This window comes from Empidonax traillii, unplaced genomic scaffold (assembly GCF_003031625.1).
Source record: "Empidonax traillii isolate 1590-97213 ecotype Southwest subspecies unplaced genomic scaffold, ASM303162v1 scaffold4:size3804566, whole genome shotgun sequence".
Taxonomy (NCBI): Eukaryota; Metazoa; Chordata; class Aves; order Passeriformes; family Tyrannidae; genus Empidonax; species Empidonax traillii.
In genome coordinates this window covers 1838317-1858783 of record NW_020955197.1, presented here as the reverse complement: position 1 = coordinate 1858783, position 20467 = coordinate 1838317, and the positions used below count along the sequence as shown (strand labels likewise).

Sequence of the window (20467 nt, the reverse complement as noted above, 5' to 3'; positions counted from 1 at the left end):
TCCATACTTGAATAGTTCAGTTCAGATGAATCAGTACTAATTCGCAGAAGTTTCCAGGGAGGATTCTCAGGCAATGCAATTTGTCATTTATGCAACAGGCCAGAATACTTTTTTTTTTTATTTATTTCTTGCCATAAGTTTCCACATTTTCCTATCAAGCTTTACTCTCCTCTTTCCACAAAAAAAAAAAAAAAGGCAACAAAAAAAACGCCACCTCAACCCAAAAACCAACCAAAAAAAACCAACAACAACAACCAAACAAACAACAAAACCCAACCAACCAACCAATCCATGGCAAACAAAAAACCCAACAAGGGAAAGGTTACCCGTTTCAGAACAAGGTTTGTTAAGCGAGGTATAACTTTTATCTTTTTTTACAGAGGCTTGAATACTGCCGTGTATCCTTGATCTACTGACTCCAGCAACAGCCCCATTCCAAGTCACCCATCCCAATATCCCCCACCGGGGCCACGTCGTGGCCGAGGGAACTCCCCGGCGGGGCGGGGCGGGGCCGAGGCGGGGGCGGGGCAGCGCATGCGCGGCGGCTCTTGTTTGTCGCACGGCTTATAAGGCGGGGCCGGCAGCGGCGCCGGGAGCGCCTTTGTGGGGAGACGCCGCGCCGGGACCAGCGCCCCCCGCGCCGCCCGGGCTGGGGCCGGGGCTCCCCGCCGCCCCCATGAGCCGGCTGTAGGGTACGCGCCGCCGCGCCCCTTCGCCCTAGGGGTTCGGGGTTGCTTGTTTTGGGGTTCCCTTCCTCCCCCCCCCTTTTTTTTTTAACAGTCTATTTTTGTACACTTTGCTATAAAACCATGGTGCTGGGGAAGGTGAAGAGTCTGACGATAAGCTTTGACTGTCTGAATGACAGCAATGTCCCCGTGTACTCCAGCGGGGACACGGTCTCAGGAAGGGTCAGTTTAGAAGTAACTGGAGAAATTAGGGTGAAATCCCTCAAAATTCACGCGAGGGGACACGCTAAAGTGCGTTGGACTGAATCGAGGAATGCTGGATCCAACACTGCCTATACACAGAACTACACCGAAGAAGTGGAGTATTTCAACCATAAGGACATCCTTATCGGCCACGAGAGAGGTAAGGACTGCCCTTTGTCGTGGTGCTGTACTTTGCGGGGGGGACAGCCGCATCTCTGCATCACCCCCGTTTATCTTGGTCTTTTTTAATGGGTGCAGTGGCGAGCAGGACATGCCCAGGGTCATACCTTGGCGAGTTACAGGCAATGCATCTGCAAAGTATCTGCAAGCAGGACTCCCTTAACTACCTGCCCTTCAGCACGACCGTTTATTAACAACTTTTTTTTTTTTTTTTAATGTGCTTTCTTCTTGTGCTTGCTAATATTTAGTAGGATTTGCCCGTCCGTGGGGAAAACAGCTGTAAAATCGCAGCCAGATGGGCACTGCACGACTTTATTGGCAGAATCCTAACAAATCCTAAACCACAATGAAAGCGTAAAAACCGTACTTTTTTACATATGTGGGGTTCTGCCGATGTTACCGGGATGATAATGCAATGAATTTTTCAGGAAGGCTCATTATTGGCAGATAAGATTCTCTGTGCCTTATTTTGACATATCACCACCCCACGTGTCATTTTTTTTTGCCTCTCATTTTGTTTTACCCTCTCGTTGTAAATCGCTTTTATTTCCTTGGGCCTGCCTCGGTGGAACGGGGTGCTGGGGTCATCTCCGTATAACGATGTGTCCGAAAAGCCCTTGATAGAGAGCAGAAGAGGGGAAGAGGGGAAGCGGTGTTGCGTAATGGGAGCATCCCTCCCAAAACTGGGGAGATCAGGACCTCCTGCTCCCCCATTTCCCACCCGAACCGGCGCAGTGTCCCCACGGAGTGCAGACCACCGCCCCCGGCGGGGTGGGAGCGCCAAGATCCGGGGGGTCCGTGTGGTTCTTGGTTGTTTTGTGGGGTTTTTTTCCCCCGAAGTTCGCAGCCTTTGTTCGAAGCGGTTCAATCCTGTTTGGGACCGGCTGGGGGGAGGGCGGTGCGCCGCCAGCTCCGCGCAGATTGGCCGCACGCGTCAGGTGGTGACGATGACTTAATTCCCCAGCGCAATAAAATAATGTTAAAAACTGGTTATGTAATTATTTTTTTTTGTGCTGATTACCCTTTCTTTTTCTTAAGTATGCATCATATTCACTGCAGCGATGCGGTATTTCTCCTTTTTTCGGTGGGGAAAAAAAAGTCAATTTTGGACAGCTCCGGGAGGCACTGAGCCCATCACCCCACCATTCCTGAACTTAACGCCGTAGCAGAGCTGGGGGCTTTATTTATTTATTTATTTAATTAATTCCTCGCGCACACCTCACTAACGAGGTGACTTACTTGCGGCTTCCACCCTCCTCCTGCCGCCACTGCCACAGCAAAACCACTCGCCCGAGCTGAACTTCCCGGGTGCCAGGAACGTGCGGACACGCAGGAGCCGCCCGCGGCGTGGGCGCGCGCCCCGCGGAGCTGCCGGCGGCGGCCGCGTTTCAATAAGCGCCCCGAGCGCGGAGCCGCGGCCCGGCCGCACCCCCCGCCGCGACCTGATTGGCCGGCCGCAGTTTGTTGCCCTGTTGCTAAGGCGATGCCAGCCGCTGATTGGCGGGGCGCTGCCCTCGGGGCTGAGGGCGCAGGTTCTCCTGCCTGCCGCCGGGCGGACGGCGGCAGCTTCTCGAGGGGCTGGCGAAGCCCCTCCGAGAGGCCAGGCTGCACCCAGTAACGTCCCCGCTGCCTCCCTCCCGCGGTCGTGTCGCCGGAGGGGTCCCGGCGGGGAGCGGCGGGGTCCGCCCTCGGAGGGCCGCGGGCGCAGCGCACAGCGCGTGCCTGTGAGCGGCGGGGCTGGCGGCGCTCCGCGCGCGCCGGTTCAGGCCGGTCGGCTCCGGCTGCGGCTCCAGCCCGCGCTGATTGACAGCTCAGCACTTGTTTACCGCGGCGGGACTGCTGAGCTGGCAGGAAAGCGGGGGGGGGGGGGGCAGCTGGGCTGTGGGGAGCGGAGCCGCAGCCGCCAATGCCGCTGCACCCCCTCCTCCCCCCCCGCCCCGGAACAGCGTTGAAAAAAAAATTACATTCATTTGAAAAACAAAAATAAAATTAATAAAACCCACACCCTCACGGCGGTACAGTGTGCCGCCCTTTCGGAGCGTTTTCCTGAACTGTGTTGGGTAATGCTGTCTGATTGAAGGTGCATTTATGTCCACAGCTTGCTGAGGGGTTTTTATATAAGTATTTTTTTGCTGTGTGTTGGGGATTTTTTTGTTGTTCTTTTTTTTCTTAAGATTTTCAGTGTTTGCACTGTAGCAAGTGGAGCCTTGGTGCTTCTGTAGGACAATGGGAACTTACAACGCTCCTGCGTGCCTCCATTAGCGCTTCAGGCCGCCACACATATGCTCTTCCCTTTCACTTTATTTCGCTATATCCCCATTTATTATTCCGGCCATTTTTATGTATGAGGTGCTCAGTTATTTTTTACACAACTTCGTGTTTTCACCAGGTCAGCGTTCTTCTAGTCTTATGTCAGAATAAACTGCAATTTTCTTGTGGTTTTTAAAGGTGCATTTAAAAGTAATCGTGACCATAAACAAGGGGCAGTGTTCCTGGCAGAAAACCAGCAAGTGTCTGGGTCTTGCTATCTAAGCAAGATCGAGCTAAACCTCCCCAAAAAAAGAAAAAAAAAAACCAAAACCTTTGCTCTACACAGTGTTAATCGGGCAGCTTGCCATTTTCTGTGTCCCTGACTTTGTCTGGTACTTTCCTGGTGGTGCTTGTACACTGTTATTCCTTTCTCACACTTTTTTATGATTAACGGCCTGACACCGTTGCCAGGCTGGAGATACAAAGAAGCTGAGTTACTACATTTAATCTTAAGCAACAGACTTGGTACAGTTAATGCTGCTACAGAGCCATCTCTGGTTCATTGTGACTAGCAGTTGCTGTGGAAAGCAGCGTGATTTCCATTACAGATCTTGCATGCAGGCCTTGAGATGGCAGCAGTTGAAACTATGTCAGTGTGCAGAGGTGGGTTTATAAATTGAATTAATCTGCTTCTCTGTAAAGTGAATGTGGCAATCTTGCCTGCCTTTCTGTTGGTCGGAGTTCTACCTGCACTCCAGCAGTTAATAACCAATGGACTGGAGGCCCTTGTTTCTGGGACATCACGTTCTTTTAGGTGTTGTAATGCGTGTGAAAATCTCTTTTATTCTGGAAGAGAAGCCCATGCAATATATGAAATGTGTGCATATGGAATAGCATGTTGGTTTTTCTCCCCTCTAGATGATGACAATTCAGAAGAAGGCCTTCACACCATCCTTTCAGGAAGGCATGAATATGCATTCAGCTTCGAGCTTCCACAGACGTAAGTACCCCCACACAGTCCTCAGGCCCTGCTGCCCACCCACATGACCAAAACTCCTGCTGTGGGTGGAGGGGAAACTTCAATGGTAGTAGGAATTGTGCTCCAACATGCAGCAGAGAATATAATCTCGTTAAACTGAAGAGGTTGCTTTTACACTGATAAACATTCTTTTTTTTTTTTTTTATAGCTGCCACAAAAAGGTTCGTTGCTGCCCAGTTGCTCACTTTCTTTTGACCAAGGCCTTACTGACTTTTTAGGTATTCCAATCTGCTACCCCTTCCAGAGAGGAGGGAGTGGAATTTGAACTGCCACCAGAGTCCTGCAGAGTGGCTGAGATACCTTTTAACTCAATCAACCATTTACTGGAGCTATGCAGACCAGCAGAACTAGAGATAAGATCACAGTGAAATTGTTCAGACTCAGTCTGGGGCAGATGCATCTGCAATAGATGCATCAAATTTAACCAGATTTCAAAAAAAGAGAAGGTTGTTCCTACCCAAATAGGATGTATGTACCCTGGCTGGCCTTTCATGCAGAAAGCCTGGATAGAAATAAACATAAGAAGGGGTGGAAGTAAAAAAATACCTAATCCCATTTGCCTTAGAAAGCAAAGGTGAGAGCAGAAGTGTTCCCTATCCCTCTCTGAAATGTTTAATGTAGACACTGTGGATACAATATTTATACATAGAAGAGTTAACTATGGAAATGAGCTAAAATAGTTGCAATAAAATTAAATACACAGGAAAAGGAGGAGTCTGAATAAGGATGAAAAGAGGAGCCTGTTGCTGTAAAGGGCGAGTAGTGAAGTCATTAAAGTCTTGAAAGTCACTGGAAATTTGGCAGTGTGTTATGCAGAATAGCACACTAGCTAATATTAAAGCTGTTTATCAGAGGTGGTGGTTTTAGCAGAACCTGCGGATCATAAACACTTTACAAGTCAGTTTCAAAATGAACAGCACAGAACTTCTACGCTATTCCAATAAGATTTACTATGAAGACCTGTGAAGATCTTAAAGGCAAGTTAGCATTGTGTGAAAATCTCAACTCTAAGAAGTAAAGCTAAAACTTATTTTCCCTTGAGTTGGAAAGGGCATTGAAAAAAAAAAACATTCCAAAATATCATATACATGAACATGAAATGCTGAGCTTGTAGTGAAACAGCCAGCCAGCAAAATACCACAAATATTGGTAAAAGTACAGGTTCTTTTTAAGTGACCTGAAGGAATAACTATTAAACCATTTTTTATAATATTGAAAAAAACAAAGGGTGATATTAAAAGCCTGAACTTGTAGCACTTCATACTTGCACTAGTTACTTGCTAGTGTCCATGAAATACTTCCAAAATTGACTTAAACTTTAGAATAACAACAGAAAGATGTGCACTGTCCTGACTGATTTTTGCCCTACAGAACATGAGGCAGAATGAAACATTGGAGATGGATTAGAAAGTCTTTTTAATTGGATTATTAGGGAAAAAAACATAAACATATCAGATGTGCAAATAGACAAGTCAAACTTGTAACTGAAAGAATTCCAGTAAAGCACTAGCATGGCTAGTATTACTCCCTATGGAAAATATGGAAACTTTGTAAATAATTTATTTTTAATGTATGTGTAACAGTCTATTCAAAACATAGTAAAAAGGAAAAAGAGGAGTTATGGAAAACTACTGTTAATTGGAAATATTGGACTACAAAGATACTTTGTCTTATGTTTTATGATATTACAGTAAAAAAGGCAATGCTTAAAGGTCTGGAAAACCTTTTCACATTATCTCTATTCCAGTTCCTAAAATAGACTTACTTAATGTATCAAAGTTCAGAGTAGAATAGTGATGATTTTATGTGTGTGTGTATATGTACATATATATATATGTGTGTGTGTGTGTATATATATATATGCTTATATACGTACATCATAATGTATTATAAATGTTTTAAGCTGGTCTCATCAGGGTAGAGGAAAATTAGAAGGTGCTTAAAATAGCCTCTCTCCTCAGAACTCCCAGGCTGGAATATTTGCTCTGCTTTAAGGTGAAACTAACTACAAAAGTGCTGAGTTACAGTTAAAAAACTGGACAAAATGCAATATCCAAAACTGTAAATGGTTTGTACTGGTGCTAATTTTAAGTTGGTAATAAAAATTTGGCCTTGAAGTCGCATACTTTTCTCTAGATGTAAAAGTAGCCTCTTAAGTTTAAAGGAAATATGTACTCTTCTGGCATTTTCTAGTACAATTCTTTAATTGATTCTTAAAATCTATGCAAAACTGTAGTAGGATGAATTGGAGATGATTTTTCCTCCCATCTTTAATCTTGAATTTTTCTGAGATACAGAAACTTTGCAAATAAGTTACTCTTCATTAAGTACTACAGTGCATTAAAAATGCAGTTCTATATACTAATCCCTGACCTGATCAATTCAATTTTGACCTTTGTGTCCTGCACAGACCACTTGCTACCTCATTCGAAGGCAGACATGGCAGTGTGCGCTATTGGGTGAAAGCCGAATTGCATAGGCCTTGGTTTCTACCAGTAAAATTAAAGAAGGAATTTACAGTCTTTGAACATATAGATATCAACACTCCTTCATTACTGGTAAGAATTGACAGAATTATTCATTTTTTTGTTCCTGGCATAAAAAATTATGAAGTATAGTATCTGAAATACTATCCACATCTAATTTTATCTAATACTTATTTGCTACTTTAGTTACAGCCAATCTTCTCAGTATTGCATTAGTTCAGCAACTCTGATATTTTGAAAGCTACATTTTCCTGTACTTAGAGTTGCTTCAGTTTTAAGATACGTAAAACGGCTTTGTCAATTTAAATTGATAATACTAAATTGTTAAGAAGGAAAATTTTGAGAACTGAACTGTTCCTCTTTGATTTTGAATAAAGAAGGAACAATGAAATTTACAAGAATTATCATGACAGACTGCTAACTTAAAAATGCACAATAAAAATATTCTAGTGTGCCTAATTGATAATTTCCATATAGATAGTTTTCTACTAGTGGGGAGAAATTATCACAATTCTCTGTAATCTTTTTCTGAAATGTCATTTCATTAAAGTAATTTCAGTATCACAACTGCTTTCAATGAGGATTTGATTTTGATGTGGCCTAAAATTCCACACACCCCCCACCCCTTCTTCAAATGTCCCCTTATGGAGGGGGGTGGAAACCCTCAAAGTCCATTGAAATAGATTTCTTGTGCCTATGGGTGAAAATCAGACTTGCAAAGGGACATTGGCCTTGCACAAATACCCTTAAGATCAAAAGACTCTCATTTGACTTTAATGGCCTTTGGATCAAGTTTTAAATCCTGGTTTCGTTAAAATAACAAGGTCTGTTTAATATAGATGGAACAGGATCATTTTGAAACAGGAAATAGCAGGAGTCAAGGTTACAGCATTTCAACTTATTGTTTCTGAAATAGTGTACCAAAAAGACCTTCTAGTTTAATGATAAATTAAAAGTGCTTTCAACAATATGTTGGGATAGATAGGCCATAAAACCTTTTCTTAAGCTGTACTGTATTTATTTATGTATAAAAACCTATTCTAAATTTGAATGTAGTATGAAGTCTAACAAAACAAAGCAGAATACACCTTACAGTTTGCATAGTGGATTTTTCTTAAGGACTCTTCCTCTAAAACTAAGCTATGCTTATCAAAATGTGTAATAAGTACATCATTAAAATAATTTTTTGGTCTTGAATAGAATAGGTTACAAAAGTCATGGAGCTCTCAGTTGAATGGACAATGTTGTTTTTTTTCTTGCAGTCACCCCAAGCAGGCACAAAAGAAAAAACTCTCTGTTGTTGGTTTTGTACCTCAGGCCCAATATCCTTAAGTGCCAAAATTGAAAGGAAGGGCTACACCCCAGGTATGTAACAGAAGTAATTATAGGAAATGTTTTTCCTTCCCTTTTAAAACGATGCTTTGTACTTAACTGCTGTTGTGTAAAAGAAACATTTTAACTATTCTTACCATCTCAGTTTGCACTTACCAAGCTTGCTATTTCTTAATAACAACTGATTTTGTTAACTGGTGTGTCTCCAGATTGTCAAACGGCATCTGCTTTTCTTAGACCTGTGCATTTTTCTGCCAGAGGTATCTCATGCTGACCTTATTCCTATTAACATCAGTGGATGTTCAAAGTGTAGAGCATTGCTAGAGCATTGCTAGAGCATTACAACAATACATAGTATGTGGCAATTCGCTTCAGTTGTCTTGCAGATATAAAGAGAACATGAAATTGTTTCGTTTCAGGTGAATCAATTCAGATCTTTGCTGAGATTGAGAACTGCTCTTCCCGTGTGGTGGTGCCAAAGGCAGCCATTTACCAAACACAGGCATTTTATGCCAAAGGGAAAATGAAGGAAGTCAAACAGCTTGTTGCCAACCTGCGTGGGGAATCCTTGTCATCTGGAAAAACGGAAACCTGGAATGGCAAACAGTTGAAAATTCCACCTGTTTCCCCTTCAATCCTTGACTGTAGTATAATTCGTGTGGAGTATTCACTGATGGTATGTTGGGTGGTTTTTTTCACTTGAGCATGAGTAGTTTCCATTACTCCTTACAGATCTTTAACAAAGCATTGTGTGATGCTAACCAGTTACAAAAGAAATACTTTACCTACCATTAGCGTCCTGACAGGAATTCTGTAAATAAATTGAGTTTAAATCTTGCATGTTCTATATAGCAGTTGTGCCATACCAGATAAGCAAACGTCTTATGAGGAGGCAAAATTTCCTTGTGAGGGCTGGTGTTAAGAGTCTAGAGCTGCTTTTGACGTGGGGAGCTCTTTGTCTCTCTAGGGACATTGGCTCCAGAACAAACAAAAAGAAACTTCAGTTCCTTGTGAAGAATTCCATGGGTGGAGATTTTAGTATAATAATTATGAACTGCAGGTACAAAGCTACTTTTAATCATACACCTCTTTGATGTTCTTTAGGTATATGTTGATATTCCAGGCGCCATGGATTTATTCCTCAACTTACCACTGGTCATTGGCACCATTCCTCTACATCCGTTTGGCAGCAGAACATCAAGTGTGAGCAGCCAGTGTAGCATGAACATGAATTGGCTTGGTCTGACGCTGCCTGAAAGACCAGAAGGTAACCTGACAAAACAAGTCTGTTTTGATTTTTGTCTGCTGTATTCATTGCTGTCATGCAAACAGACACAAATTACATCCCTCATAATAAAGCCCACAGGAAATCCCTTGTGGATGTTTCCTTACTACCTGCCTGCCCTGTGTAGTTTCCTCCCTATCTTTCTCTTTTGGGGACAAGCAGTGGAATCCAGCTGCTTGGACACTGGCACAAGCAAAAGCATGGAATACCGTTGTACCTGGGCAGAATTAATCTTGCCTCCAGTATCCCAATTACATACTTGGTTATAAGGCATTGTAACCTGTCAAAGTAGCAGTTAAGGCAGGCAACCTTTAGTATCCAAGGTTTTGTGAAAAGATAGTGTAATCCATTGCAGTGGGAATCTTTTGTCAAAGGAGAAACTCTGTGTCTCTTTCCCTCTTTTTGCATATAAATACTTAGGGTGTTTTGGGTACAAGTCTCAGACTCTGATTTGTGGATCCCGAAGAAATGCAATATTCTAATATTCCTGCCTGTACAGAAATTCAGTATTTTGAGTATGCATAAAGTTTTAAAAGATATTTAAACCACAATAAACAATGGTCAGTCTGCTGTTGGATTTGAGCATAGTCTTAAAGTAAACTGTAACAGGCTACCCTCCCTTTCAATGTTCAAAACTATGGAAAAATCTCTGAAGTTACTTATCTACCTGCATTTTATATTTTACAATGATAAAAGTTTAATATTTATCATGTTATATGTTCTGACATGCATAAGAACTTGTTGTTCGAACTGCGTGTGCCTTTTCCCTGCAGCACCTCCCAGCTATGCAGAAGTGGTCACAGAGGAACAACGACAGTCCAGCCTTGCACCCTTAGGTGCTTGTGATGACTTTGAGAGAGCGCTTCCAGGACCATTGTTTGCATATATCCAGGAGTTCCGTTTTCTGCCTCCACCTCTCTATTCAGAAGTAGGTACCTCAGAATATAAGCAGGAATTCAATGTTTTTCTGAATTCTGTTGTGTGGAAAAAATGTAGGAAAGTGTTCCTGATTTATAAAAAACAGGAAGAATAATTAAAATTATAAACAGGGGATAAGGCAACTTTGTTTTAGCAAAATGTAGGTAAATCGCATCAATAATTTTTCAGGATTCTTCACTATCCTAATGCTCTGCAGAAATTTCCAAGCTGTTGTGCACCCTCTGGGCAACTTCATTAAAACCTTGCATTATTTTTATATAGTACATGCACTGGTGAACACCAGCATTTTGAGCATACAGATGCACAACCTGCAAATGTTTTTCATCTCTACTTTATAAAAGCACTGTTTATTTTAGGTTCTACGTGTCTATTGCTCTCAGAATTTCTATGTAGAAAAGTTACAAAGATAGTCTTTCTGACTTAGGTTTCTCTAAGTACACAGTTTCAGCATATCTGTCTGCAGTTTTAGTTCTGTGAAAGCTACTCAGTAACTGGGACACAACTTCAAAAGCTTTCCATGTTTGTATTTTTTGAGGGAAAAGAAGTGGAATAGGACAGAATAGTGTCCTTTGGCTAAAACTTCCCTGGCTTCACCCACTCTTGATTTTTTTTCTTTTCCTCTTGAAACACCTACCATTAAGTGATTGAGTGGGCAAAGAGTGACATACATGTTTTTTGTCTGCTGGAGTCTTGTCTGAAAACTCTTCCGTAGCTTAACCCTAGAATACAACTCAAGCCCTTTTATTTAGAGATTTAGAAAGAAACCTTTCCTTTGTCCTAAAAAATGGATTTCTAAAATTAACTGACCAAACTATATACTAGACTTACCATCCTAAGTTAGCATATTCTTCACCTGTTCCTTTTATAGAAAGGAAGAAGAGGTAATGTGTGGAACACATGAACTTCTAAGACATTTTATGGGGTGTTTGAGGATTAATTACTTATAAATTAAGTAGAAGTTTTTACTAATAATTTTGTGGTTTTCTAAGCAAAATGTCTTCTGAAGTCAATTTAATGTACATGTTTAGTGATGAACCAGGTTGCCTTTTTATGTACAATAAATAAATGAAAATATTTATTTATTGTAATAACCCCCTTAAAACCAGGTTTTTTTCCAAATTTTTAATGGCTTCTTTGTGCTTATCTTTAAATTACCATCAACCTGAAGCTTAAGGTTTTCCACTAAATTACTAGTTTTTCATTTAAAGTTTTGTCTAATTATGTAGAGGTATTTCAGTTACTTGATTGGAAATGCCATTTATCACTGATTGTTGTAGACTTACCAGTTTTAGTGGGTTTTTGTTCACATCAGTTTATTTTCTAGCAAATGGCTAAAAATAACTGGGATTGTGGTTTTTTTCCATCTTTTGTTTAGATTGATCCAAACCCCGATCAAACCACAGATGACAGACCATCTTGCCCCTCTCGTTGAAGGAATCCACAAGAAGCTGACTTGACTTGGGTTTTGAACCATACCTGCCATGTTGAAGGTCAAGGCATCATAGTGGAGACACGCTTTCAGAGAAAGTGGGTTTGCTCTTGCCTGTATGGTGAATAAATGAAAACAACCTGTGATCATGCTTTGAAGCCTACAGTAATATTGTAGGACTGCTCCACATTCTTGAAGACCTGAGCTTTCCCCCCTCCCTCTTAAATACTGGCACATACTAGGAGCAGCCTTACTAACCTACAGTCATGTGTGTCCAAACACTCAAACGCATTAAGAGAGGGATGGCTTCCTCTTATGATTTGGAAATTTGCACATGCTTATTGCTTACATTGTGCGGTTCAGTGTCACTACAGCTTTTTCTCATTTATGCCGGACTGTTGTTACCCCCTTCTTATTTGTTTGTGGTCCGCACAATAAGGAGCAAAAGAAAGCTTTGACAAAAAAAAAAAAAAAAAAGGAAAAAAAAACACAACAGCAACAGACTTTGACAAATGCACTGACTTTTCTTTTTTTTTTTAATTTAATGTAGCCTGGACTTTACCTGCATATGCACATGCTCAGAATTGTCCTAGTAGGCTGATCATGTATCACCTCTTCAGCTTGGATCCTATTGTGGATTTATTTACAAACATCAAATGCCTTCAAGCCAATCCTTCTTGCTGTATGTTTTGCAGCCTACTGTAGTAGATAAGCAACAGATATGGGGATAGGGTGGGGGATTGAGAGTTAATAGAAACTAATAGACTTCATCAAGATTGTATACCTTCTTGATTTCTTTTAAGAATTTGTTGCCTTTCTACTATTATCGCAAAGCAGCATTTTGTTACAGACTGCCTAAAAATCACTTAATCTCAGGTGAACTCATCACTTGCCAAACTGTTGGAATGCTATTTGTTTTGTTACATTGCACTGTTAAGTTCTTTTTTGTTTTGTGTTTGTATTTTGTTGTTGTTCTTTACTTGAGAGGGAGATCTGGAATAGGGACATACACAAAAGTTACAAAACCCACCCTCATTCCCATTTCTCTTTCTACATTATAAGAAAAGATGTTCAAGTTGTGAAGCTGTAAAAAAAAAAAAAAAAGGCACAAATGAAAGCAGCACCAGCAGACATCAGCTCTTCCTGAAAAGAATTTTAAAAGGAAATAGTCATACACTGTCTAGGATTCATAGACAGATCAATATCTCAAGTAGTAGGGATGGGAAGGGAAAGTAAATTTATTTTTATATATAGCTACTTAATCACCAAAAATTCTATATATAATGAATCTAGTAGAAAGTATATTTCAAACTGCAGGAAAAGCTTGTACTATGCTAAGAGCTAAGTTTGTGCACTTTGTATTATCTTCAGGGTTTATGATACTGTAAAAGATTAGAAGTATAATTAAACTGGGAAAGATCAGTGTTACCAGCCATACTTAGATACAAGTTATCTGGAATTGCTTCCACAATCACATCTTAATGTGGTACTCTCAAGAGCTTTGAAACAAAGAGAACAGTGAATTTTACCATTTATTTGTTCAAAATGCAAGAAATTTTGCAAGAGAGCACTTGCCCTTGAGTGTGCCCAAAGAGAAGGAGTGCAAGGGAGCCATTACATGTGCTAATGCAAATACCAGCACTTACAGGCTAGAGAAATACAATGGAAGTCAACTTTCCTTTTCAGAAACCATGTAACACAGACCACTGACAAAGGGATGCCATTCTGGTCTTGACTACTTAAACAAATCAAGATGTAATCCATCAAGTACTTATCTCCTTGTGCAATAAAACAGCTCACAGAGTAGAAGAGGGGCTGCTGGTGTTTCTGCATGGTGCTCATTCTTAAAAACCTCTGCCTTGTTTTTAAGGCTTCATAAATGCGACAAAATAGGCTTTTCCATAAGTGGCCTTTATGACAACATGAAGGATAATTCATGTTTCAGAAATGACAACAGGGTGATAAAATACAAATGAGTCGCGTTTTAAGTGATTCAGTTAAAAGGCTTGGGCTTTGAGCAGGAATATTGGCAAGAAGGAAATTAGGTGATGTCTTATGTTACTAGGCCAGTTTTGTGGATGTCCCTTCCCTCTACCCTCTCCAACTAGGCAATTTTAAAAGCTGATGGGATTGTTGGTGTAAAAGGGCATTTGGTGGTTTTACTTTTTTTTCCTTTTTTGTTATTTTAACAGACTAGGGAACAATTGCTGATAATACATAGCATTAAAGTACTTACCACAATATAATGGAAAATTGCATATGAAGCAGGATTGACCAATATCGTAGCAATTGACATGGCATCAGAGCCTTTTTGATTAGAGTGAAAAATTGTATAAGCTTATGAAATAAAGACTTCCGGTTTAAATTATGTTAGTTATTCAGAGGCATTACTCTTCCACAAATGTTGGTCAATTCTCAGTATTATACAACATGAGGTTCACAGTTGTAGCCCAGTATTTGATAGAGAATTCTGATCTGAATTAGGAAAAAGTAAGTAAAATCCAAACATTAGAGAAACAAAGTGCAATATTAAATGTTTGCTTTATAGATTATATTCTATGGCTATTTGTATTTTTTTGTTTGTTTTTAGTTTTGGTGCTGAATATGTCCTTGTAGACTCTGTTTCAAGAAAACAATATGTGGAAAACAGTTTAATTTTTCCTATTGCTCTTCCTTGTGGAAAATAAACTTTTTTTTAAAAAAAAATGTTTAAAATGTCATACCTATGTATAAAAAAAAACCCACAAGGATCACATAATACATGAATCTGCTGCAGGAACACATGTATTACTTGTCTCTAACTACATAGGGAAGAGCTATTTGTAGGACTATACCACCAAGTAGCACAGGAGTCTAGTTTTGGGATCTCTTGCCCCTTTTATTTACATTGGTGAGCTCATGAAACTGGGTCCCATGTTGGTGACTGTGGTTTCCTTAATGGGGAAATGCCTTTTCAGGATGCTGTGTTTGTATTGCAATGTAGGTGCAGTAACCCTGTTTCCAGGTGTCTGGTACTTTCCCTGAGGGGGTAACTCACATTTTGGAGGGGTAGGAGGAAATTGAGAAGTGACTTTAAAGGTCTGGTTTGCAGCTGGGACTTTAAAAAGTGGTTTGTTGAGTTGGGGTGTAGAAGGTGCCCTTTTGGCATTCCCTTGGAGGTCAACAGATGTTGGCATGTCCACCTGTGCCCTGCACAGGTTGTTGAGTGTCCCCAGTGTGCCGGTGGTGTGGCATCTCCCTTCCGCATGCCACGCATGGGCAAAATGGATTCTCGCTGTCCTTCAAGATCAGTGTGTCATTTGACCTAAGAGAAGGTTCATCAGGCAAACAGCCAGGGGCTCAAGCGGCCAGCCCGCCTGTGCCTCTCCGTGGGTGTCCAGGGTACTGGCAACCACGGTGTTCCCACAAGACTGTTCCTTCCCTTCAGTGAGGCAGCTGCTAATGTGGGCAACACAAAACATCTAGTTGAACATCCTACATAATAAAAATAAAAACTTCTCTCTGAAATAGAGCATTTCAGTTTAATTTTGAGTTTCTTATTGGTAAAGAATCCAGGCAGACTGAGGGGGCATTTTCCTACCTATTAATAACTGTTAATTTTGCCTGAGTTCTGGTTCAAACCAATAAGAAACATGGAAAGGTTGTCTTGCCATTTTCCTTATCTACTTGGGGATCTGTTGCTGGTTAACCTCTGCTGGCAGCTATCACCAGCTGCTCACTAAGCTGCTCACTTAGTCCCCCACCAGTGGGATGGGGAAGAGTCAGAACAAGAGAAGTGCAAAAATTTGTGGTTTCAGATAAAGACAGACAGGAGCATAGGAAAGCAAAGAATTCATTCCCCACTTCCGAAGGACAGTCTCATGTTCAGCCATCTCCAGGAAAGCGGGACTGCATCATGCCTTAACGGTGACTTGGGAAAAAAAAATGCCATGTACCCCCACTTCCTCCTTCTTTCACCAGCTCTATAAGCTGAGCATGAGACCATATGGCATAGAATATCTCTTGGGTCTGCTTGTGTGCCTTCCCAAATCCTTGTGTACCCCCAGCCCACTCAATGGTGGGGTGACACAAGGAGCAGAAAAGGCCCTGATGCTATGTAAGCTCTGCTCAGCAATAACTACAGCATCTCTGGGTTGTCCTTGCTGTTTTCTGTGCAATCTGAAACACATCCCCATACTGGCTACTGTGAAGAAAGTTAACTCTAGCTCAGCCAAAACCAGAACAACCTTCATATAGCTGAGTAACAATATTTTATTTTTTTATAATACCAGCACAACCCTTCTTAGGGGGTTTCTAATGACAGTGTTAGAATTTAAATTAGCACCATTTAGGCGACACACTGCCAAATCTCACATTTTCAGACCAGCACCTCTAATAATTAAACTTAGCTTTATTGTCAGCATGTACAAACTGAGCTACACAAGGATGTAAAAGTAATGGCTCTTCCATATCAGCTGTCCTTAAGTGTACAGAACAGCAGCAAGTTTACAATTGCTTAAGCATTTGAGCTTTGAGAGGCAATGTTGCAATGTTTATCAATACATTTGCTGGCAATTATCTAGCTAAACATGTACCTAGAACTTTTTAACTCCTTTCTAGATTTAAGCCTTTTGTGTTTTATAGAAATTAATCACTACCTTGCCATAATCTTAGCTTTCCATAGCACAGCTGGAAGCACAAAGCCCACTTGCAGTGAAGAAGGGTCTCCAGAAGCAGCATGTGAAGCTGGACAGCCACCCAACAGTGTTTTTAGGCAGGAAAATATTTTTGGCCAGGCAGATGCTGCTGATCTGAATCACATGCTGTGACTTTAGGCTATCGGCAGCTCTGCAGAGAGACAAGTGCCCAACGTGCTGCTGGAGGACAGCTGTTCCTGGGGCCACAGAGGCCAGACTTCTCAAGTTTTGTGCATTTTGAGTGGAATCCCCTTTCAGAGATCCACAGACAAAGAAGTTACCAGGATTTGCACTGTATGACCATTACTGTGGATTTCAGTTCCTAGATTTTATGTTTTTAGTGACAGCCACTTGCAAAGGCACAGTGTCAGCATGTTCCACCTGACCTCCAGACCATATCCTGGAAACAGGAGAAAAGTAACCTATTTCTTTTACCAGCAATCATCCACTCCTGGAACTCCTCCACCTAGCTACAGCGCGCTATTTTTAGAGCTGGATCTCCCTATCTCCTAGCCTGGACGTTAGGACAGAACACTAGTTTCTGAGTAGAGTCCAAATACTGCCACAAAATCCAAGTTGAACTGTGTACCTTTCACCTAGTCCAGCTCCTAACGGGAGATTCAGAGTTCAGAAGGACGCTGCATATTGAGTTTGCTTCAGGCCCTGTGCCTGAAATGTTTGTCATTGTGATGCCATTCAATCTTTCTCAAAGGATATGAGATACTTTTGTTTTCAGCTAAATACTAGGTCAGAACATGGAAGGACGGGGAAAATTATTGCAGAAACTGATATTATTTATTTTTATCTGAAAATTAATGCAATTTCCATAAGCTAAGCAAGGCCTTGCTGTCATTGGACTGCCTAGAATTGAAATGAAACTCCCTGTTAGATATGATCAATATTCAAGGCAAAGCTGTCATGGTTGCCCAACACCTAAGAAACAGAATTTAAGAACACCCTCTGTGGGTCAGTAGCTCTGTAAAAGCTGTAGTGTGTTCACTGGGTAATGACTTCCGATTAACAAATTACTTTTTGATTATTTACGCCCTTGCTTGGGTTTTACCCTAAATCAATTAAAGTGTGTTGGCACTGATGCATTTCTTCTGTAAGTAGCCCATTTGTCCTACTTAGGAGTGCTGAGAGAATGGATCAGCTGTAATTTCAAAAATTATTTTAGCATTAAATATGTGTTATAAACAAAGAGAAACCTGCGTCAGTGTTTTACAGCTATATAATTATCTCCTATAAAATAAACTACATGGTCCCCATACCTATCTGGTTAAGACAGGAAAGACAGTTTTACTGCTGCCCATTTTTTTTTTTTAGTGCATCATACACCATTTATTGTGACAGAGTTTGCACCTGAAAGGCACAAAGGATTTATCAGTTGTACCACATAAAGTTATCCTCTCAAGCAGAAAACACTAAGAAAACAATACTTGGCCTGTGCAGAAGTAGAACTCTATAATTTAACTTTCAAACCACAAGATTTTTACTTTCTTATTTTCCCCTCTTTTTTACCCTTATAATTCAAAGTAAGTAACAATCTTCTCTTAATCTCTTTGCTGCCATGTCTTTCCTGTATTTTATTCAAACTTTTAATGCTTAAAAATATCCTACCTCTTTCTGTGTTTATAATCTATGCTACCAATAAAGCCTCATAAAAGCCTGGATTTGCTCAAAGAAAATTCATTTAATCCACCTTTTTGACCCAAAATGCCTTCCCAGAATGCACTTGAAAATACACTATATACTATCTCTATAAAAATAATCATATTTTTATTGAAAAGAAACTAGGAGTAGTGAATTCCTAGTATAAAACTTACATTTCTGGTATGACTTAGTAAATGGGCATTTGCAATATGGGAACTACCTTAAGGTATTTCAACATCATTATTTTGAATTATCTCACAATGAATGTAAGTTGACTTACCTTGAATGTGATTTTTTTCACAGGTAAACAGCATTCAGAACAACTATTACCTTTAGAGTACACTGGAGTGAACTTGTATCTTTTTTCCCTGTATGATAACACATCCTAACAATGTCTGACAATTACCCCTCCACCCAAAAAAAACCTCCCAACAAATGAAAACACCACAAATCCGCAAACAAATTAAGCTTTAAATGGCTTATGAATGGCATTTTCACGTAGCTAACATATGTAACCCTGTTCTAACAAAGGCTATACTGTCCTACACTCGTGCTGATAAGTTTTGCTTCCCCTATGCAATTAGAAATTAATTTTAAATTACATTGATTTATTTGGCATACATTTGGTACTTTCCTATGGCCTACCATGGCCTAATACTAATTACATTTCTGGCACTACCTGAAGAAAAAAGAAAAATTACACTTGAGAGGATGGTTAGGGTTGAAACAGGTACAAGCAGCATGTTTTATTTGCCGCTGCAAAAGGCAAGCTCCGCTGTGCTAAACCTTACTCTCTTGGCAACTAATTGATAAATACAAAATACTCCAACAAGTCATTCCTTTCCCTTTGGCTCCCTGTGAGCAGATCTGAAAAAGAAGAAGAAAATTGCTATTAACATAATTAAAGAGCAGCACAGAAGAAACCCAAGTTTTGCAGCTAGTGACTGGCCCCTCTGCTCACTGTCCAAGCAGCCACTGAGAGAAAATCCAGACATCTCACCCCTGATGAACACATGGATATTTTTAGCTCAGTAGTGCAATCTGCAGTTTTTAAGTGCATTGCAACAGTAGAGTCCCTTGCTGAATGCAGCGATAGCCCTCCAGGAACCTCTGACAAAGCAAATTCCCCATCAACCTGCATCACCTTCATTGCCTACGTGAGTCCACAGGGATTATATGTGCACACACCCCAAACACATGCAGACATACTGTGGGTGAGGAACAACTTTCATTTATGTGGTCCAGAAATGTGTTGACTTATTACATAAAACAGAGATCTGTCAGGTTCAAACAAGGACATTTTGGACTTGGACATGCCATTGTGTTTTCTAGCTTTATAAGAAGATGTTCTTTTTCTGCAGTCCATAGATCTTTCTAAATATGGTGACAGTTTTAATAAGGGATTTCAAAACGCTGTTACTGGATTATTCAAGAGTGTTCTGAATCTTACTCAGGAATAGAACCAAATGCTTTTCTCCAGCCCTCTTACAAAGCAAGTTATTGACAGGAGGAGCAAGCACTCCGGTGACCTTTAAAAAGTTTCACATTCGTAAATTTCAGCCAGGCCCCCAAGAAACCTTAGGGCTAGTGTTGTTACAAAAAGACAAAGAGTGGAAAAAACCCAAGAGCAATGGAGCATGTTGAAAAACAAAAACTATTGGGATTCATCAGTGGCAGCAGTGTGTGCCATGGACGTAGCTATGCAACATAGCAAGGAACCTTGTCGTGGTGCCTTCACTTAATTTGCTTGGAGGCAATGGGAGCCGTTTATTTGTTTTCAGTTTAGTCCCAGGTTACTCAGCAATGCTGAATGTAACACTGTGAAGCAAACAAGGCACAGCACAGATATTGCAAGCGAAGGTGCTCCGGAGATGGTGCAAACTGCATCACTCAAGCCACGGGCGAGCACAGAACACCCTACACTGAGCAATGTAAGCACAGGCAACTGAGTTAATAGGGGCACTACGGGAACACTATGTCTTGTCAGCAGGATCCAGGCACTGCCCCCTCAGAGCAGGGATAGTGAAAGTGCAACCTCATCCGCAACAAGGGTTGTCTGACTCTCAGGAGCAGCTGCAGGGAAAATCAGTCCCTTGGCTCCCAGTGTAACGTCTGTAAAAGGTGCTGCTGACACCAGCCTGTCCAGGGTGGGGATAACAGACCATGTCACCATGTTCCCCGTGAGGGTCAGATCTGTCCACACTTGCATGGGCTTTATATTCTTGGCTTCTCCTCCAGAATTCACAGCTGACACTAGTTATTTCTAGGA

The 20467-nt window shown here is 41.0% G+C and overlaps 1 protein-coding gene across 1 annotated transcript; it reads left to right on the top strand.

Annotated features, from left to right (window-relative positions):
* Positions 1-641: 641 nt before the first annotated feature.
* Positions 642-14562, top strand: ARRDC3 (arrestin domain containing 3). The gene is made up of 8 exons (XM_027878022.1): positions 642-1089; positions 4278-4359; positions 6809-6956; positions 8147-8249; positions 8636-8892; positions 9321-9483; positions 10275-10429; positions 11816-14562. Exons 1-8 carry the CDS (start codon positions 810-812, stop codon positions 11870-11872), a joined length of 1245 nt encoding a protein of 414 aa, XP_027733823.1. The 5' UTR covers positions 642-809; the 3' UTR covers positions 11873-14562.
* Positions 14563-20467: the final 5905 nt, after the last annotated feature.